The sequence below is a fragment of the Triticum aestivum genome, chromosome 3A (assembly GCF_018294505.1).
Source record: "Triticum aestivum cultivar Chinese Spring chromosome 3A, IWGSC CS RefSeq v2.1, whole genome shotgun sequence".
In the NCBI taxonomy this organism is placed as follows: domain Eukaryota; kingdom Viridiplantae; phylum Streptophyta; class Magnoliopsida; order Poales; family Poaceae; genus Triticum; species Triticum aestivum.
In genome coordinates this window covers 81,464,575-81,486,970 of record NC_057800.1, presented here as the reverse complement: position 1 = coordinate 81,486,970, position 22,396 = coordinate 81,464,575, and the positions used below count along the sequence as shown (strand labels likewise).

Sequence of the window (22,396 nt, the reverse complement as noted above, 5' to 3'; positions counted from 1 at the left end):
GGCCTTTCGCTAAAGTTACCTTGAGCTCTTCAATATCGTGTCGCTCAGAGGTTAGTGGTTAGCAAATAGATTTTGCATAGAAATTGAATTAAGTCGGTTGCAAGAATCAACATGTCGACACGGATCCTCCTGTCCATTGACTTGTGTTAACCTTGAAAGAGATCATCCTTGACCGCCAAAGGTGTGTTTCGATTATTTACCTCTAGACCCCTTCCACGGAGTACTTTCTCGGCTCAGTCTATAAACCACAATTCCATAGTGTTGGAAATATGCCCTAGAGGCAATAATAAAAGCATTATTATTATATTTCCTTGTTCATGATAATTGTCTTTATTCATGCTATAATTGTGTTATCCGGAAATCGTAATACATGTGTGAATAACAGACATCAACATGTCCCTAGTGAGCCTCTAGTTGACTAGCTCGTTGATCAACAGATAGTCATGGTTTCCTGACTATGGACACTGGATGTCATTGATAACGAGATCACATCATTAGGAGAATGATGTGATGGACAAGACCCAATCCTAAACATAGCACAAGATCGTATAGTTCGTTTGCTAGAGTTTTCCAATGTCAAGTATCTTTTCCTTAGACCATGAGATCGTGTAACTCCCGGATACCGTAGGAGTGCTTTGGGTATGCCAAACGTCACAACGTAACTGGGTGACTATAAAGGTAGACTACGGGTATCTCCGAAAGTGTCTGTTGGGTGACATGGATCAAGACTGGGATTTGTCACTCCGTATGACGGAGAGGTATCACTGGGCCCACTCGGTAATGCATCATCATAATGAGCTCAGAGTGACCAAGTGTCTGGTCACGGGATCATGCATTACGGTACGAGTAAAGTGACTTGCCGGTAACGAGATTGAACGAGGTATTGGGATACCGACGATCGAATCTCGGGCAAGTAACATATCGATAGACAAAGGGAATAGCGTACGGGGTTGATAGAATCCTCGACATCGTGGTTCATCCGATGAGATCATCGTGGAGCATGTGGGAGCCAACATGGGTATCCAGATCCCGCTGTTGGTTATTGACCGGAGAGTCGTCTCGGTCATGTCTGCTTGTCTCCCGAACCCGTAGGGTCTACACACTTAAGGTTCAGTTACGCTAGGGTTGGGATATGTATATGCAGTAACCCGAATGTTGTTCGGAGTCCCGGATGAGATCCCGGACGTCACGAGGAGTTCCGGAATGGTCCGGAGTTAAAGATTTATATATGGGAAGTCCTGTTTCGGGCATCGGGACAAGTTTCGGGGTTATCGGTATTGTACCGGGACCACCGGAAGGGTCCCGGGGGTCCACCGGGTGGGTCCAACTGTCCCGGGGGGGCCACATGGGCTGTAGGGGATGCGCCTTGGCCTAATGGGCCAAGGGCACCAGCCCCACATAGGCCCATGCGCCTAGGGTTTGAAGGGGGAAGAGTCCTAGGAGGGGAAGGCACCTCCTAGGTGCCTTGGGGGGGAGGGAAACCCCCCTTGGCCGCCGCACCCCCTAGGAGATTGGATCTCCTAGGGCCGGCCACCCCCCCTTGGCCCTCCTATATATAGTGGGGGAGAGGAGGGACTTCATACCTGAACGCCTTGGCCTTTGGTTGCCTCCTTCTCCCTCCCCAACACCTCCTCCACCTCCATAGTGCTTAGCGAAGCTCTGCCGGAGTACTGCAGCTCCATCAACACCACGCCGTCGTGCTGCTGCTGGTGCCATCTCCCTCAACCTCTCCTCCCTCCCTTGCTGGATCAAGAAGGAGGAGACGTGGATGTTCCGTACGTGTGTTGAACGCGGAGGTGCCGTCCGTTCGGCGCTGGTCATCGGTGATTTGGATCACGTCGAGTACAACTACATCATCACCGTTCTTTTAAACGCTTCCGCTCGCGATCTACAAAGGTATGTAGATGCATCTAATCACTCGTTGCTAGATGAACTCCTAGATGATCTTGGTGAAACGAGTAGGAAAATTTTTGTTTTCTGCAACGTTCTCCAACACATAGATACCATGAAAATTGTTAGCGGAAAAGGATGTAGAAAGTCCCATCAAAATCAAAGTAAAAAAACTCGGGTCTCTTCCTTCATCGTGGATCCTCTAGCTATGTGTGGTCGACTAATTACACATCGTGCTAACATTGCCTTGGGGGAGGGGGTTGAATCCGCCAACCACCGATGCAAAGAATTTCTTTTCATCTTCGAGGTTTGACGGCTCGTGCACATTTTGATATTCAGCTACCAATGGTGTCTTTGAACACCGCCACTATCATAAATGTCCGACGGGATGTCATGATGTGCCAAATGGATAGGGACATAAGCACAAGTACATCGGTCATATCATCTCCTTCATGTAGAATCTTTGGAAGGGGAAGAAGCGGCACATCTTCAAGGGCAGGAGAATGTCATATGTTCTAGACGCCCACTGCACCTTTGAGGGCATCGCTCACGTGAATTCCCACCAAAACCCCCGCGAGTGTAGGGTGTGATTCTAGGGTTTGGACATATTAGGGAAACTCTAACGTCGTGCACCAAAAAGGCCATAAATGTTTGAACCATGCGCTCCAGATACCTTTTGTCATCCAACATCATGCACCAAATGTCTACAGCATGATCCAGGTGTCTGAATTCCCCAAAGTCGGTACCAAACCAGAAGGGGTCCGGATGTCCACCTGGCTCATTTGTGAGGTGGACTACATTTCCTCACACCTCATGTGCTTTTTCCTCTAGGTCCATATGGCCTACCCTGTTGTCCGGATTTGATGCTTATCTGATGTCCACGGTTGGATGATTGGCTCCCCTATCTACGTACACGTCAGGACGTGCTTGCGGGCATTTGGTGTGTTTGTCTTGGTGCACACGGTTAGAGTTGCCCTTGTATAACAAAATATGGCCACATGTTTATACATACTTTTCTATTCTTCTGATGGAAAAGTAGCGCTCCTAGTGCCGGTTGTTCGAAAAGAATAAGTCCTACACTTAGGAAGAAAATGTTGGATCACGTGTGTCTCGCTATCTCAGTCGCTCGGTACACAAAGACATGAATACACTGACGGTCACTGAAGTTGAATCGAAAGCACACTACGGTCGTTGCACTTCTGTGTACGCTCATTACGATCATTACGCCTTGTGGTGAGTATATGGTCACTAGCTCAGCGTAGAGCTTTGTATTCTGTTTGGTTGACTGTTCAACCTTTTCAAGTAAGCACCAATTGACTGGTCAAGCATGCATACATGGTAGTCGGTTACACCACCACTCTGCCTATCTGACTGGCGGGCGCCGCATAGATAGAGAGATTGTAGTGACGAACTCCCACTTACGCATGATTGACAGGCCAATGGTGCTTGTGTGAAAAGGTTGACCAGTCAACTCAGCAGAATACATAGCTCTATGGTGAGTCGGTGATAGTATAATCACCGCAACACATATTCAATGACCGTAACAAACGTAAGTATGAGGACCGTAGTGTGCTTTCGACTCAACTTTAAATATAAAAAATAGAAAGATGGATCACCCTCGGTCTCTGCATCAACTTCAATGGCAGTCCGTGTATTTATCTCGTACGCAAAATACTGCCCTTTCGAGATGAACAAAAGTAGCAGGGTGTTTATGTGCAAGTTTTCTCGTCTAGTCATTTGTAAGTTCCTAGAAAAATTCTGAAAATAATTCATGGATGTGTCCATCTGTGTGCTCCCAAAAGACAAACTCGGGGCATTTACACAATCTGCTTTTTGTCATTTCTTCTTCTTTGTCAAACTCATCTAGGCCGTGTTTCCCTTTTAAGTTTGCACGTTGTCATTGTCAAATTATGATAAGATCAACAAATTTGATTTCATGCCAAGAAAGCACTCGTTTGAGTGTAAGACATGGCATGGCAGCACATGGGATGCCTAGCTTGATACCGGCGGCGTTTTTGTATCCGAGCGTGGTTGCGCATGGGAGCACGTTATTGGCCCTCCACGGCAAAGGAACAAGACAAGGCAACGTTTGCTTGGCCGCAACTAGACGGATAGATACAGTCATGCAGATATGGCTAAGATAAGTTAGTGGCAGGTTCATGTGGGAGCACCTGACCGACTGACTTATTCAGACACTTGCCGATTCTCTCTACAATTATGTGCACGGGGAAATATTATCATCTTGGACAAAGTTGATGAGAGTGAAATTTTGCAATTGTCAGCGATCTGAAGATGCGGTTTTGAATTCTTTAGTCAGATCAAGCAGCGAAGATGCTCATTGTCTGCACTACTACTTCGCACGGACGTGGTTGCACGCTATTATGATCTGCTAATTGGGTTACTGAATAAATTCTGAATCAAATACTAATACTTGCTCGCAACAACGGCCAGCAGTTTGGAAAATGCATGCTCTTATTTCAATACTGACACCAAATTACAACTAGACAGTGTTAATCCAACCTATAGACTTCAAACTCTGCTTATTGAAAATAATCAAGAGGTAGGAACAACCCAACTTACTACCTCCGTTTCAGTTTACAAGTCCTACACGTATATCTAGGTTGTCAATTTTATCACTCTAATATAAACTATAGAACATAAAAATGATACCTTTTGAAAGTAGAAACTCTGAAGTTTATGTTGGTATATTTTTTGTAATATATGACTTGTATTAGGTTGGTCAAATTGACGACCTAGGAGTACGCGCACGCCCTGTAAACTGAGAGAGAGGTAGTACTAACAACAGAAGTGAGCTGAAGCTTAACTGCTAGTGCTACTACATGCTTTCTACAGACTACACCATAAAACTATGGCAATGAAACTCCAAAGTAACTACAGTACATGCCATGACACACTTCTAATCTTCTACCATATCTGAAGATTGTAGAAGGCACACCAAAAATACTACTGTAGAACAATGACACAATCCTAGACAGTTATAAGATGCAATTCTTCACCACTCCATAGCACAATTGATCGCCAGATTCTTCTCTTCCATCTCCATGTCATTGCTGCCCTCTAGAAACAATCTTGTACTTGCCAGTCAGTTGTTGCTGCACCAACACACACACAAATCCAACCAAAAAATTTCACATCAGATCGCTGAAGCAAGTTCAAACAAGACACTGACAAGAAAATTACAGGACTTTACCTTCTCCCAGAGCTTGGTGTGCTCCCTGCAGAAGCCGGCGACGACGCCGCCGCCCTTCTCCTCGCGGTACTCGATGCAGAGGCCGCCGCTGAGGCCGCAGGAGACGTGGAACCCGAGGTCGCACCTGGGCTGGGAGCACTCGAGCGCGCAGCCCCTGCTGCTCTCGCAGATGTAGCAGCGCCTGGTGAACCGCCGGCCGGGCACGAGGGAGCAGTCGATGGCCTCGCGCCCGTCCGGGTCCCGGAAGAACACCTCCGGCACCAGCAGCGCGCACGCGATGTGCGCCCAGGCGCCGTCCGTGGTGCGCTTCATGGCGCCGCCCCTCGCCGGGCAGAGGCGGCAGGGCGGGCGTGCCGGCTTGCCCTTCTTCCCCGCGGCGCCGGCGGAGCAGAGCGAGCAGAACCAGTCGCCGTCCGGGATGGACTGGGCCAGCGGGTTGCCGTAGCACGTGGCGTGCACCATGAGGTCGCACCCGTCGCAGAACACGATGGGGTCCGACGGGTCGCCGTCGGTGCTCCGGCACACCGCGCAGAGGATGCCGTCCTCCTCTTCTTCCGCGAGAGCATCTTGCTTTCGCTCGGTGGCCACTTCTTCGTCCTCCTTCATGTGCTCCTTTTCGCTTGCCGGCGCTGCCATTTCAGGATCAATCGCGCGGTCGAATTTCTTGAGCGCTTCGGCTTGAACTTGACATTGTTCGTCATCGACTACATTGGGGGGCTTCTTGCAGTGCAGATAAGTCGTCTGCTCGAACTTCTCGAGCACTTCGGCTTGAGCTTCAGACTGTTCGCCGTTTTCGACATTGGACAGCTTCTTGCAGTGCAGATCACTCGTTTGCTCGAATTTCTTGAGCGCTTCGGCTTGAACTTCAGACTGTGTGTCATTGACGGCATCGGATGGCTTCTTGCAACGCAGATCACTAGTTTGCTCGAATTTCTTGAGGTCTTCGGCTTGAACTTCAGATTGCATGCTACCGACGACATCAGAAAGCGTTTGCTCGAATTTCTTGAGGTCTTCGGCCTGAACTTCAGATTGTGTGCCAGTGACGGCATCGGGGAGCTTCTTGCAGTGCAGATCACTAGTTTGCTCGAATTTCTTGGGCTCTGCGGCATGAACTTCAGATTGCATGCTAGCGACGACTTCAGAGAGCTTCTTGCAGTGCAGATCACTCGCTTGCTCAAATTTCTTGAGCTCTTCGGCCTGAACTTCAGATTGCATGCCACTGATGACATCGGAGAGCTTCTTGCAGTGCAGATCACTAGCTCTCTTTGCAGTGTTGGTTCTGCGGGATTTCTGGAACACCTGATCCTTGACTTCGTCGGGCTTGTTGATCATCTTGGACGCTTCAGCACCATTCGCCACCTTAGGATAGGTGGCGGCGCCGCTTTCAACGAAGCCTTGAGGACAGACTTCTTTGACGGCACCGACGCGAGCCCCATCTGACTTCATCGATGGAGATGAAGAGGGCGGGATGAACTGCGACATCACGCGCTTATTGGCCGGGAGGCAAACCGGGGCCAGAGCAGAAGCGTCCTCCGGGGGCGACTGCCACGGAACACGCTTGTTGGCCTGGACGGAGGGGGCGGCGGCGACGCCCTCCGGGCACGACGGCACCAGGACGCGCTGCTTGGCCGGGACGGCGACGGGAGCAGCAGCGTATCCCAGGGGCGACGGCGCATGGACGCGCTTCTTGACCGGGACGGCGGGGGCAGGAGCGGCGTGCTCCAGGGGCGACGGGGCCTGGACGCGCTTCTTCGCCGGGACGGCTGGGGTGGCGGCGACGACGCTTCCCGGGCGCGGCGGCATCTGGACTTGGTTCTTCACCGAGACGGGGGGAGGAGCAGCAGCGTACTCCGGGGGCGACGGCGCCTGGACGCGCTTCTTGGCCGGAACGGATGGAATGGCGTTGACGACGCGCTCATGGAGCGGCGGCACCTCGACGAGCTTCTTCACCGGAACGAGGGGAGGCTTCTTGGACGAGACGGAGGGAGGAGGAGCGTTACCCTCCGGCGGCGGGGGGCGCACGTGGACCCGCTTCTTGGCCGGAAGACACGCCGGCGAGACGGCATCCAGCGGTGGCGCATACGCGCGCTTCTTCGCCGGAAGGCAGGCAGGGGCAGGCGCCACCTCCGGCAGCGGCGGGAGCCCGCGCTTCTTGGCCGGCAGCGGCAGGCACGGCGCCGACCCGGGGTTGGAGCCGACGAACTTGAACCGCTTCAGCGGCGGCAGGTCGCGGATGCTGCGGCCACCGCTCGCCACGGCGTCCCCGGCGATCTCCATGGACGGGGCGGCGAGATTGGACTGGTCTGAGATTGGCTTCGTGATTTCGCGGGGTGGCGCGGAGTGATTTGACCGAGGAGGGAAGAAGCGCTTAAATGATCCCGGCGGAGGAGAAAATTTCCGGGATTGGAATCGAGACAAGCGCGGGGATTTGGGGAAACGAATTTGAGGAGGGGGCGGTGGGAGGAAGATTGCCGGGATGGAGAGGGAACGCGATGGCGTCTCGGGGATTTTAGGCTTGAAATTTCGAATCCGGCCGCGGAAGCGCATGCGGTTCGCGCGGAAATTTGTGGTTTCGTCCATTCGGGGGGCGATTTAGCGATGAAATTGTGCCGGCGCGGCGCGAACTGGTTTTTTTCCTTTTTCCTTTTGAGGGATGGCGCGAACTGAGCGCGCGGGTCGGGCTGGGAGTTTCGTTTTGGGAGCCAGCTTGGTCTCGTGGGCTAGATATGAATGGGCCTTTTTAAGGCTGCAGCTCCAGATTCACACTTTCAAGCTAGTTTTGGTGTCTCGACAAAAAATAGTTTTTGTTTCTCAAAAAAATAGTCATAGAAAGTATTGTGAGGACCCAAATTGAGGACATGGATTTTTGGAACCTGGGTGCAGATAAACCAAGAAAAATTGAAGATGAGTATATCCAAAAAAAATTGGAAAAAAAGGCGAATGTCATTCCTTTGAGAAACTTTACATGTGAGTAGAACAGTTGTTCATGCTTGTTATCACCAAAAATATGGAATTGTTTGAGTATTTCTTCTATTTTTCAGATTTCACTCTTCATTCGGGTGCCCGTGCACACATATTCACCATTGTATTTCAACTCACGGTCACATACGCACGCACACGCACACACTCACATTACCCCCACACAAAACTAAAATTTGTGCAAATATGCGTGTGTTTATGTGTGTGCCCGTGAGTGTGCGCGTGTGTGATTGAGTATCGATGTGTCACACCATCACGTGAGTGCACATTCAATGGTAAACCGTGTCATATTGTTATTATGGCTTTAGATCAATCATGTACTTATAGGTTAGGTTGGTACAGCCACCACAAGCCTAACCATATCAACGAATCACGGCTCATTTCATTGAGTTTCAATTTCAGAACTCTCCCGCAGCGATGTTATGGCTTCTTTCTTTTTCATGTCTTATATCTTTCCCTTGTTCTTATTCTTTATCATTTTGCTTTCTGTTTACTTTTAGCATCATCTTTCCATTTCACATTATTTTCCTTCTTCTTCGTTTTAACCTTGTTTTGTTCTTATATTCCATTTTCCATATAACATGCTAATTTCATTTTCTTATTTACGCTCTGACTTGTATTCTCAGATCTGCTTTGCAATTATTTTTTTGTTTCGGTGTTTGATGATAGACTCAAATCTTATTTTAAATTTATTTTTTATGAAAATAACCAGCAAATGGATGAGATTTGTCTTTTAGGAACATGAATTAAAAATGCTCCACTTTTCAAGATATGCAAACATCTATTTTAATAAGAAAAAAACTTATAGTCATCAATATTTCTTTTAGAATACGTGAACCTTTTTGTAGGCATTAACATTAATGACTTACTGTAGGGCAAGAGATCAATTTACGGTTCTATTGGAATATTTGGGCTAGTATATTGCATTTAATATTCTTGAACAAATCACTCAAACTCTACAAACAAATTTAAAACCAAATAGAATATTGTTTTCCTTGGCCTAGGAAATCATTTTAATAATAAATTCAAATTCTTAAAGTGTTTTAATTTCAATGCAAATGTATTTTATATGTGTGTGCATATGTGTGCGTGCATGTGTGTGTCTTTAGTTTGTTGTTTATTTTTCTATTTCCATTTTCCTTAGTTTTTTGGGTTTGTGTTTTACTTTTATTTTGTACTAGCACATATGCCCGTGCGTTGCAACGGGGAAAATTGATGTTTTGCACAAGCATAATGTCCCACAACATCGGATTCATTATGAAGAACATGTTGCAACGCAACATCGTCCTTCTACAAAATGAACATAAAAAAATACGTCGCAATTTAGTCGTGTTCATATTTTCTTTGCGGGGTGTAATGTCCCACTGATTTCGTTTAAATACAATCCTTTTTTAATGACATTTAAGCATGATCCTTTCATTAATTACCATGAAGTCCTCACCCGTTTTAGTCGGGAATCAAATCCTTCATTTTCTAGTTTAATTGCCCCAACACATTAAGGCCTATAGATCCTTTCTTTTAATTATCCTACCTTTTTACCTCAAATCCTTCATGTAGAATTTATTAAGACAACAATCTTTCTAATAGTTATTCCATCGATTTACTCATAATCCTTTCTTTAATTAGCCACATTCATTTAAATATTATATTTAAGCCTACAATCCTTCCTTTATTAGCTCATTCGCTTAATTAGCTCTCCCTAAACATGAGCCTTGGACCTCACCCTTCCCCATCTACAGGAACGAAGGGCGATTTGTGCGAACCCCAGGCTCTCCACCTCGCCATTGTCGAATCGGTGGCACCCTCGCCCTCCGCCGGACGCTCCGGCGGCGGGAGGACGGGGGAGGCCAGATTTGCAGCGTGTACATAGTGTAGGAGCGCCTAGGGAGCCAGCCGGTGGCGTCGTGGAGGCGGCGGTGCGACTGGATCGGCTTTTTGCAAGTGTTGGTCTCCCGTTCAACCGCGAAGTTCCGGTGGAGCTCCCTAGTGGACCAGCTCCTTTCTTCGTGCTCGCTGCTCGGTGGAGAGGCCGTGCACGGTTCCCCCGTGCCGGAGATCAAGGGATGGCGATTCCGGCGGCTGAGGATCTGGAGAAGGAAGGCGATGTCGAGCGGTGCGACGACGACGACGGCCATGGGTGTAGGTCCTCACGGACCGTTGATCGGAGACTTCCCGTTTCGCCCGGGTGCTGCTTCAATCCAAGGCGTCAGCGAGCAGTAGCGAACGGCCCGTCACCGGCTCATCCACGGCGCTGGCGTAGTCGGGTTGCAGTGGGGCTTGGTTGTAATTTTCTTTTTTGTGTGGACCTTTCAGTAATTTGGCTGTTTTAATATCAACTCCTTTTCTCGCAAAAAAATAAATAAATAAACATGATGACTGCCACTCATATATTTAGAGTGAGTTAGGATTAGTAAATATGAAAGGTGCATAAGTCTTTGTTTGTTACATCTAAGAGATAGACAGGAGATCTTGTGTTCAATTCTCATAATGTTAATTTATTTGACCCAATTATTTTTCGCGGTCTCTCTATAAAAGCCCATAAAAGGCCCATCAACATACAAGTAACTGACCCAGATCGTTTAACGTGTGTAAACCAAACGTAAAGGACTAAACAAAACCAAGAATACCTATTCCCTTTAATAGTAGGTATAGATTTTATTCATATTTAGATCTCAATTATGTTGTTGCTTTACTCTTTTTTTGCAACAAGTACATGATTTTTTTTGAAACTACATGGGAACATTGTGCACTGGTAGATTGAATATTTTATCTAATCGACATGAACAACTAAAGCAGACTATATAAACAAATGTAAATCATATCGAACATCGCATTTCTTGATTATTGAAATTGATTTCTAATATACCTAATTATTTAAGTGCCCTTTGACATTTTCTAATTTAAATATACGAATTTATTGGTGTTTGGATATTAATTCACAAACATACGACTTGTACATGTGTGTACTCAACTTTAGAAATGTTTTGTTGAGACCTGTTTATTCAACCTTAGTAGGTGAAAATGTGTTAGTAGATTTGAGGTGTGAGACCATATGAACAACTCAAAACCTAAACATCTAAGATGTTCATATGACATTTTTAGCACCCCGTCCATATTTATTCGCTCTGCATAATATATTAGCTTTGTGTGAAGTTAAAATTTGTAAAGTTTGACTGGGTTTATAGAAAATATATGTTCACATCTACAGTATAAATAAATATGATGTGAGGGTATATTCAATGATGGAACTAATGGTATTGACTTGATATTGTAAATGTTAATTTTTTTATAAAGTCAAAGTTTACAAAATTTGACTTTAAACGAAGCTAATCTTACATTTTTAGAAGCTGATCCCACTACTATCAATTCTCACATCATCTAGCCACATCAGGAATTCTCCTCATGTATACATGCATGCATTATGTACGCACACGTGAGACACGATGCAACTTTCCACCCCAGTGTAATTGCTCACGTTATCTTATGACCATTCCTCTTATGATTAATTGAGGATAAACTTCTCTTGAGCAGCCTGAACCAATAAAATCCCCACTGATTCCCTCAAAAACTAATCTCCACCGAGATCCGAACAACACTTACGGTGTTCTTGGATTCTTATCTCTACCCCTCTCTCTCCATACTGCAATGCCACCGACCAAGCCTTCACAATCAGTTGCAGGCTCACAGCCGGAGACTCGTGCGCTGCTGCCGGCTCTGAGCCTCTCGATCATGGCCCCTATATGTACCTCTCTCGAAGCCCCGTGATCCCCGCCTTCTCGGGCTATGATAGCAGATGCCCTATGCCCAAGCATCGACCTGATGATCTGCATGTGCCACTGCCCGCGCCCTGTCCAACATCATTTGCGCCATAGGTGGGTTCTTTCCTTCCTCTTGGGCCATGTTTGTTCGGGCTTTTGCTTTTGCACCTTTTTCACTTTGACAAAAAAGCCACAACACCTCCTAAATTGGGCCTTTTTTGCTTTGCCTTTTGGCTTATGAATAAATATTGTTATATGATGATATAAACTAAAAGTCAAAGCAAAAAGACTCATTTAGGAGTTTTTTTTGTTGCTTTTTGGCGAAGTGGAAAAACTGCATAAGTAGAAGTAAAGGCCCAAACAAACAAGGCCTCAATCTTCCCAGATATGAACATCTTTTTTAAGTTAGCTTGATTAGACGAGTTGATTTTGTGTGTGCTGGTTCGAGTTAGCTTGATTGGACGAGCTAATTTGTGTGTATTGGGTAGTTTTCTTGAAGCTTTCTCCCCATCTCCACACACCTACCAAGCAGCAAGTCCAATCCGACTCTCTCCCCTAAACGCCTCTCTAACTCAACTACTGCCGACACACTCTTTAGTGTTCTTGAATGAAGAAATAGATGAACTGCACCATTTAATATGCCCATGATGTTAGTTCAGCCAAATGGTCAGCCTAACTCCACCTTGAGTTTCATGATATACTCCTCCCTCGCATGTACATATGTGATGACAAATAAGGGCATCGATGTGTTTCTGGTTTGGAGATAGATGTTAACATTTTTTTATCTATGATAGAATACGAACCGGCGGTGTTTAGTTTTCCAACATGCATGTGTAGTTACAATCGAACAATCTTCTCTAAGCCTTGTCACTTTGATATTATCTCTTCAAACCTAAAACATTACTTTACAAATGTAAACTTTAATTGAATAGTGCCATACCAAATGTTTATTCTTGAAGTACTAAATTTATTTTTCATTATTGAATAATACTTTATGTAGTTAGAATATCATTATTTGATTGTTCGGTGCTAACAACAACCCCTACCCCGCTCGTCCCCATGGCAGATCCATTTGTTGTGGAGGGAGATCCAACCTATAGAAGAGGGAAAAATCTCTACAAGGAAGGAGTGGACGGCATGGACAACGACGACGTTTGTTGGAAATATGCCCTAGAGGCAATAATAAAATGGTTATTATTATATTTCGTTGTTCATAATAATTGTTTATTGTTCATGTTGTAATTGTATTAACTGGAAACCGTAATACATGTGTGAATACATAGATCACAACATGTCCCTAGTGAGCCTCTAGTTGACTAGCTCGTTGATCAATAGATGGTTGTGGTTTCCTAAGCATGGACATTGGATGTCGTTGATAACGTGATCACATCATTAGGAGAATGATGTGATGGACAAGACCCAATCCTAAGCATAGCACAAGATCGTGTAGTTCGTTTGCTAGAGCTTTTCTAATGTCAAGTATCATTTCCTTAGACCATGAGATTGTGCAACTCCCGGATACCGTAGGAGTGCTTTGGGTGCATCGAACGTCACAACGTAACTGGGTGACTATAAAGGTGCACTACAGGTATCTTCGAAAATGTCTGTTGGGTTGGCACGAATCAAGACTGAGATTTGTCACTCCGTATGACGGAGAGGTATCTCTGGGCCCACTCGTTAATGTATCATCATAATGAGCTCAATGTGATTAAGGAGTTGGTCACGGGAGCATGCGTTACGGAACGAGTAAACAGACTTGCTGGTAACGAGATTGAACACAGTATGGGGATACCGATGATCGAATCTCGGGCAAGTAACATATCGATGGACAAAGGGAATTGTATACGGGATTGATTGAGTCCCCGACATCGTGGTTCATTCGATGACATCATCGTGGAACATGTGGGAACCAACATGGGTATCCAGATCCCGCTGTTGGTTATGGGTCGGAGAGATGTCTCGGTCATGTCTACATGGTTCCCGAACCCGTAGGGTCTACACACTCAAGGTTCGGTGACGCTAGAGTTGTTATGGGAAATTGTATGTGGTTACCGAAGGTTGTTTAGAGTCCCAGATGAGATACCGGACATCACGAGGAGTTTCGGAATGGCCCGGAGGTGAAGATTTATATATGGCAAGTCCAGTTTCAGTCGCCGGAATAGTTTCGGGGGTTATCGGTATTGTACCGGGACCACCGAATGGTGTCCGGGGGTCCACCGGGTGGGGCCACCTACCCTGGGGGACTAATTGGGCTGAATATGGGAGGGAACCAGCCCCTGGTGGGCTGGTGCCCCCCCAAGGGCCCAAGGCGCCTAGGGTTGGAAACCCTAAGGGGAGGGGGCGCCTCCCACCTTGCTTGGGGGGCAAGCCTCGCCCCTTGCCCCCCCCCCCCTCTAGATGCATCTAGGGTGGCGGCCCCTCTTCCCTTCACCCTATAAATAGAGGGGGTGGGAGGGCAGCCGCACCCCTTCCTTGGCACAACCCCTCCCTCCTCCAACACCTTCTCCTCCTCTGTAGTGCTTAGCGAAGCTCTGCCGGAGAACCACGAGCTCCACCACCACCATGCCGTCGTGTTGCCGGAGTTCTCCCTCAACTTCTCCTCTCCCCTTGCTGGATCAAGAAGGAGGAGACGTCCCCATCATGTACACGTGTAGAGCGCGGAGGCATTGTCCGTTCAACGCTTAATCGGATCTTCCGCGATTTTAATCGCCGCGAGTATGACTCCATCAACCGCGTTCTTGTAACGCTTCCGCTTAGCGATCTTCAAGGGTATGAAGATGCACTCCCTCTCTCTCATTGCTAGCATCTCCTAGATTGATCTTGGTGACACGTAGGAAAATTTTGAATTGTTACTACGTTCCCCAACAGTGGCATCATGAGCTAGGTCTATGCGTAGATTCTATGCACGAGTATAACACAAAGTAGTTGTGGGGGATGATTTGTTCAATTTGCTTACCCTTACTAGTCTTATCTTGATTCAGCGGCATTGTGGGATGAAGCGTCCCGGACCGACCTTACACATACGCTTACGTGAGACTGATTCCACCGACTGACATGCACTTGATGCATAAGGTGGCTAGCGGGTGTCTGTCTCTCCCACTTTAGTCGGATCGAATTCAATGAAGAGGGTCCTTATGAAGGGTAAATAGCAATTGGTATATCACCGTTGTGGCTTTTGCGTAGGTAAGAAACGTTCTTGCTAGAAACCCTTAGTAGCCACGTAAAACATGCAACAACAATTAGAGGACGTCTAACTTGTTTTTGCAGGGTATGCTATGATGTGATATAGCCAAAAGGATGTGATGAATGATATATGTGATGTATGAGATTGATCATGTTCTTGTAATAGAAATCACGACTTGCATGTCAATGAGTATGACAACCGGCAGGAGCCATAGGAGTTGTCTTAATTTATTGTATGACCTGTGTGTCAATGAAAACGCCATGTAATTACTTTACTTTATTGCTAACCGTTAGCCATAGTAGTAGAAGCGATGATGGAGTTCATGGTGTCATGTCGGTGACAAAGGTGGTCATGCCGCGCCTCAAAGATGGAGATCAAAGGTGCAAGATGATATTGGCCATATCATGTCACTTTATGATTTGCATGTGATGTTTGTCATGTTTACATCTTATTTGCTTAGAACGACGGTAGCATAAATAACATGATCCCTCACTAAAATTTCAAGAAAAGTGTTCCCCTAACTGTGCACCGCTGCGAAGGTTCGTAGTTTCGAAGCACCACGTGATGATCGGGTGTGATAGATTCTGACATTCACATACAATGGGTGTAAGCCAGATTTACACAGGAGAAACACTTAGGTTGACTTGACAAGCCTAGCATGTACAGACATGGCCTCGGAACACGAGAGACCGAAAGGTCGAACATGAGTCGTATAGTAGATACAATCAACATGGAGATGTTCACCGTTGATGACTAGTTCGTCTCACGTGATTATCGGACACGACCTAGTCGATTCGGATCATGTGTCACTTAGATGACTAGAGGGATGTCTATCTGAGTGGGAGTTCATTAAATAATTTGATTAGATGAACTTAATTATCATGAACTTAGTCTAAAATATCTTTACAATATGTCTTGTAGATCAAATGGCCCATGCTAATGTTGCCCTCAACTTCAATGCGTTTGCTACCTCTTGAGCACTGCGTTGGATTTCCTTGAAGAGGAAAGGATGATGCAGCAAAGTAGCATAAGTATTTCCCTCGGTTTTTGAGAACCAAGGTATCAATCTAGTAGGAGGCTACGCGCGAGTCCCTCGTACCTGCACAAAACAAATAACTCCTCGCAACCAACGCGATAAGGGGTTGTCAATCCCTTCATGGTCACTTACGAGAGTGAGATCTGATAGATATGATAAGATAATATTTTTGGTATTTTTATGATAAAGATGCAAAGTAAAATAAAAGCAAAGTAAAAAGCAAAGGAAATAACTAAATATTGGAAGATTAATATGATGAAGATAGACCCGGGGGCCATAGGTTTCACTAGTGGCTTCTCTCAAGAGCATAAGTATTTTACGGTGGGTGAACGAATTACTGTTGAGCAATTGACAGAATTGAGCATAGTTATGAGAATATCTAGGTATGATCATGTATATAGGCATCACGTCCGAGACAAGTAGACCGACTCCTGCCTGCATCTACTACTATTACTCCACTCATCGACCACTATCCAGCATGCATCTAGAGTATTAAGTTCATGAAAACAGAGTAACGCCTTAAGCAAGATGACATGATGTAGAGGGATAAATTCATGCAATATGATAAAAACCCCATCTTGTTATCCTTGATGGCAACAATACAATACGTGCCTTGCTGCCCCTACCATCACTGGGAAAGGACACCGCAAGATTGAACCCAAAGCTAAGCACTTCTCCCATTGCAAGAAAGATCAATCTAGTAGGCCAAACCAAACTGATAATTCGAAGAGACTTGCAAAGATAACCAATCATACATAAAAAGAATTCAGAGAAGATTCAAATATTGTTCATAGATAATCTTGATCATAAACCCACAATTCATCGGTCACAACAAACACACCGCAAAAAGAAGATTACATTGAATAGATCTCCACAAGAGAGGGGGAGAACATTGTATTGAGATCCAAAAAGAGAGAAGAAGCCATCTAGCTAATAACTATGGACCTGAAGGTCTGAGGTAAACTACTCACACTTCACCGGAGAGGCTATGTTGTTGATGTAGAATCCCTCCGTGATGGATGCCCCCTCCGGCGGAGCTCCGGAACAGGCCCTAAGATGGTATCTCGTGGATACAGGAAGTTACGGCGGTGGAATTAGGGTTTTGGCTCCGTATTTGATCGTTTGGGGGTACATAGGTATATATAGGAGGAAGGAGTACGTCGGTGGAGCATCAGGGGGCCTGTCGGTGTCAAAACCGGCGGATCTCGGGTAGGGGGTCCCGAACTGTGCGTCTAGGCCGGATGGTAACAGGAGGCAAGGGACACGAAGTTTTACCCAGGTTCGGGCCCTCTTGATGGAGATAAAACCCTACGTCCTGCTTGATTAATATTGAAGATATGTGTAGTACAAGAGTAGATCTACCACGAGATCAGAGAGGCTAAACCCTAGAAGCTAGCCTATGGTATGATTGTATGTTGTTATTGTTTTCCTACGGACTAAAACCCTTCGGTTTATATAGACACCGGAGAGGGTTAGGGTTACACAAGGTCGGTTACAAAGGAGGAGATATCCATATACGTATTGCCTAGCTTGCTTTCCACGCCAAGTAGAGTCCCATCCGGACATGAGACGAAGTCTTCAATCTTGTATCTTCATAGTCTAACAGTCCGGCCAATGGAGATACTCCGGAGACCCCCTAATCCAGGACTCCCACTGTAGCCCCTGAACCAGGCTTCAGTGACGACGAGTCCGGTGTGCAGTATTGTCTTCGGCATTGCAAGGCGGGTTCCTTCTCCGAATACATGACAGAAGAAGTTGAATACAAGGATAGTGTCCGACCCTGCAAAATAAATTCCACATTCCACCGCAGAGAGAATAACAATTTCGTAGATCTAATTTGCTGGCTTGTTTTGGCAGCATGACGTTACGTCATGGCCCGGTGATTATTCGAACCATTTCTTTTAACCATCTCCACACATAACGTGAGGCGGTTTCGTGACACGTCTTGCCGAAGCGGAGATCGTGTTCCCCCAATTACGGGATTCTCATTAATGCGGTCGTGGGTAACCCAACCGTGTCTAGGACTCCTAGATTATAGGCAAGTCCTAGACGGCTACGGAGAGGACGCTTGATATTCACCCTCTTTATAAAGGGACGAGGTTTTTGCTTTTTCTCTCTCGTGCTCAATCGAACCCTTCCTCCGCCTCGAGTTCTAACACCCAAAGCCCAGGTTAGGTGCTCCGGATCTTCAATCATGTCCGGATCCAGCCTTCAAGGCCGATGGATGCCCTCCTCCGTGACGGAAGAGGACATTAAGAAGTTGAGGGAGGCTAGATACCTGACCACCGAGGTTTCGCATCGGCTGCCTGCTCGAGGGCAGGTCGTCCCTACTCCCGAACCCAACGAGAATGTTGTGTTCGTCTCCCACTTCCTCCGAGGTCTAGGCCTCACTCTGGATCCTTTCGTCAGGGGCTTGATGTTCTATTACGGGCTAGATTTCCACGATCTAGCTCCGGACTCCTTTCTCCACATCACGACATTTATTGTCGTGTGTGAGGCCTTCCTCCGTGTGACCCCTCACTTCGGCCTGTGGCTCAAGACCTTTGAAGTACAACCGAAGATGATCGAGGGGCAACATGAAGCGTGCGGAGGTGCATCAATAGGCAAGATGGCAGGAGCTCCATGGCCGAAAGGTTCCTTTCCAGAGGTGTCCGAATTATGGCAACGGGAGTGGTTTTACGTCACGGCTCCCAGAAGTGCCAAGTGGGCGGCTGCCCCCGCTTTCCGCCGGGCCCCCCACCACAACTGATGTCATGGATTAGCAGGGGTCTGAGCTGGGGTCCATCCAAGGACGTGCCTATACTGCAAAGCCGCATCCGAGATTTCTTCGAGGGAGATTTTAATTTGGTTGCGGTAATACAAGTTATGCTGGTTCGTCAAGTCCAGCCTTGCAAACGCCGCCCCCTGCGCTTGTGGGAGTTCAACCCAGAGGGACCACGCGCCATTCAAAGTTTCCTCGGCCTGACGCATGAGGAGATGTACAAGTCATTCTTTGGACCTCAAGTGGAATGTCCGGATATCACCGAGGACGTGGGCCTGAGCAGTAACCGCGCCGCCGAACAAGTAAGAAATCCTCTAGCCGAACACGCTGTCTTTTATTCGAAGTTATTTCTGAGAGTTCGCTTTTTGACCAGGACTGGCTAACAAAGGCGAAGATGATTCGGTGTTTGGCCCCCCTCCCTGAGGGTTTGGAAAATCTGGTATTGGAGAAGATGCTCGAGGTCGCACCTTGCCCGGAGCCCTTGAAGGAAGATACCGAGGGAGATAATACGGGCGGACGCGGGCCCCCATCGCTATCTGCCCCAACCGAGGGAATGAGCGTCTCCACGAAGGAGGACAATTGGGGGAGGAAAAGGACTACTTCCGAGGATCCGGAAGCCGAAGCCTCCAAACGGGAGAAGAGGTCTCCCACTGAGGGTCCTGCCTTGGGGGGTGCTTTTGCCGCACAGAGTCCGCGGGGGGATCAGCCCTCCAACGAGTTGTAAGTGATCCAACATATTTTAATAGTAAGGGTATGCTACCTTTTTCCTCTGAGAAAATAACCACCGCATATATCTTGCAGTTCGGGCCTCAGCCCCTCTCAAATGAGCTCGTCTTCGGGGGATCTTCTTCCAGAGATGATGGAGAGCGAAACGCCTCCCCCAGACTCCTCCACTCCAGAAGCGGGCGACCCCGAAGTGTCGTCGCGGAGGGCCTCTCCGGATCCGGTGAGGCCAGAAGATAATCCCGTAGACCCCGAAGTCCCCAGTGTCCGGCTCCCGAAGAGAGCATACGAAAGAGTCCGACACCGTCTGGTGTGTGGTCGGACGTTCTGAGGGAGTTTGTGGGCGAGCGGCCATCTCAAAAGAGCACCATACGCCGATGGGTACGGTGATGGAGAGAATCTCGTCCGCTGAAAGCGGATTACATGAAGCCTTTATGAGTCTATTGACAGGCTTTGAGGTATGTGAGATAATATGTGATAGTACTGCACATGTTAGGTGTGCCCTGTGTAGATAGTAGCCCCTGAGACTCTGGTTGTCGTCGAGAACGGCGGCGAACAGAGGATCATATTCCCAGGCAATAACCAAACTACCTCTATGTGCAGGTGGTGGAAGCTCCGGTGGCTAGCCGGACTAGTGAGTTTGCCCAATTAAAACGGCAACTGGATGCGGCAGACGCCGACATCGAGCTTGTTAACAAGAGGCTTGACGAGGCACAGGGTAAGTGTTATTATCCGGTGAACGCCACATAGTAAGAGCAGCATAATGCCAGTATCTTTAATATGTTGTGACTGCAGATGGAGCTGCCACCGTGGAAGCCTTGCGGGCGGAACTTGCCCGAGCCAAGGAACAAGCGAGGATTAGTAATGCGGCTGCTTTGAAGGCAGCCGAAGAGTTGAAAGCCGAGAAGGCCGCACATTGCGAGAGCCAGGAGAATATGGCCGTAGAATTAAAAGACACTGCTGACCGTTGCCAGTTCCTTGAGAAAGAAAACCGAGCGAAGGCAACGGACCTTGAGAAGGCCGCGGCGGCGGACAAAGACACCCGTTCTGCTATGAGAGCGAAGAAGGAGGAGCTGCGGGAAGCCGGGGATATTGCGGCTGGGAAACCCTTCATGTTACGGAGGAAGTTCGGATATCCACGGTATGCCCCTCTGGACCGGCTGTGGAGTTCGGCCGATGCGTATATGGATTTGGCGGCGAGCGCTGCCGATGCGGCCAAGTACTTCCAAGGTCAGACAGATCGTGAAGTGGACAAGCTGTTCTGGACGCAATTCCACGTTCCAGAGCATCCGCTTTCATTGACTGACCAGCTAGCCGAATGGGCCGAACTGAATAGGTTGTCCGGACTCGCCATGAGGTCTATTATGGACCAGCTATGGCCGGAAAGGCCAAAGCCGAACAACTATTTCAGCTTAGTGCAGCAGTTCCTTGATGCGGTGCCGCGTGTTAATGCGATGAAGAGGTCGGTGTGCATAGAAGGCTCGCGGATGGCCCTTGCTCGTGTTAAAGCATACTGGGCGGAGATGGACGCTACCACTGTTGCGGCGCAGGGATCGGCCATAGGCCGGGTGGTTGCCGAGCACTATTTTGAGGAGGTTCTCGAGGGTGCTCGTTTGATAGAGGCCCAGTGCTCGAAAAATATTATGTTTGAGTGATATGTATTCTCATTGTAAGCATAATGCTTTTATGAATTTTTTATAAGGTTATTTTTATACTTTTGCCTAAAAGTAGTATGATACCTCCTGTGCGGCCGTTTATGTATACCTGTGTATAACCTGAAAGATTGCAGTCGTCGGCTTCAACCCCCACGCATAAAATGCGGGGGTGCTCGCAAAAAACACGTGTTCACACTTAACCCAATGTCTTGGTCCTATTAAGGAGGTGATAGCGTAGCGAGCGAGGCAACCGGACTATAATGCTTTAACACTTTCACTTAGCCACAGGAGTTTGACAGTGGGGCTACTAGATAGCCCCTGGTGGCTCCGCACTCTCTCGATCGCGGGGTGCATACATGCCTGGCCAGAAAATGGCCCTTCGTTAAGGCGGAGGAATTCTAACATTCCGATAGGTCACCGAGTGGTTGACCAGTCTCACGCTATATCATGACAGTCAGTTTTCGGCTTTCTCTACTGAGGTGCTCGTTCGGATGAACCAGGGCACAATCGCAGTAGTTCTCCTGGTGCTACCTTAGCCGGTAAAGCGGAACATAAGGCACCAAAACACAGGAGCCGGGCAAACCCAACATTTGACCAAAGACAATGATTCGGAGCTGATGCATATAAGGCCAAACTCGCGACGCCGAACACTCCCTAAGGTATTCGGTCTTTATGGTATAAACCGGGCCTAAATAGTGCCCTTCGTAAGAAGCCCCTTGTGTCCAGGGACGTGCATTATTCTGACATGGCCACATGCCAAGACGCCAGCATCCTTCTCAACTGTGCTGAGAATTCGGTGGATATGTATCAACAAGAGACAGTAAAAAAGGTTTACGCAGGGTCTTAATCTAAAAAGAATCCTTGGAGCGGGTCCCTGCTGCACGTCTGCGCCTGTGTCTCCGTTGTGCCGTATCCTGGACGGGTGTAGCACGATGATTATCTGTAAAAGAGAGGAGCTTAGGTGAAAAAGCTATCGTGCAAAAAGATAGTTTTTTAAAGAAATCATGTATCATTCAAGGTAAGTAAGAATTGCCGCTTATCTGCGCATGTTGAGCCCCTTGTATTTGTAATAGGGGTGTGATCATTGATCCGGTATAAATTGCATATAGCTGCGCCGGACTCGTCTAACCGTGTCCGAGGTCGTGACGACCTGCTAAATGCTTTAGTTGGTGAGGTCGTTTTTAGTGTGCGGCTGCCAG

At 47.4% G+C, this 22,396-nt stretch overlaps 1 protein-coding gene across 1 annotated transcript; it reads right to left on the bottom strand.

Moving 5' to 3' along the window:
* Positions 1 to 4,687: 4,687 nt before the first annotated feature.
* LOC123060418 (titin) lies at positions 4,688 to 7,766 on the bottom strand. The gene is made up of 2 exons (XM_044483131.1): positions 5,102 to 7,766; positions 4,688 to 5,003 (listed from the first exon to the last, which is right to left on the bottom strand). The coding sequence occupies exons 1-2, from the start codon at positions 7,679 to 7,681 to the stop codon at positions 4,956 to 4,958; spliced, it is 2,628 nt and encodes an 875-aa protein (XP_044339066.1). The 5' UTR covers positions 7,682 to 7,766; the 3' UTR covers positions 4,688 to 4,955.
* Between the last annotated feature and the right edge of the window lie 14,630 nt (positions 7,767 to 22,396).

Excerpts from the sequence above, each read along its gene's own strand:
- LOC123060418 (XM_044483131.1), bottom strand. The coding sequence starts at position 7,681 with ATGGACGAAACCACAAATTTCCGCGCGAACCGCATGCGCTTCCGCGGC. Across the intron at positions 5,004-5,101 it reads ACACCAAGCTCTGGGAGAAG|CAACAACTGACTGGCAAGTA; the intron begins GTAAAGTCCTGT and ends GTGTTGGTGCAG.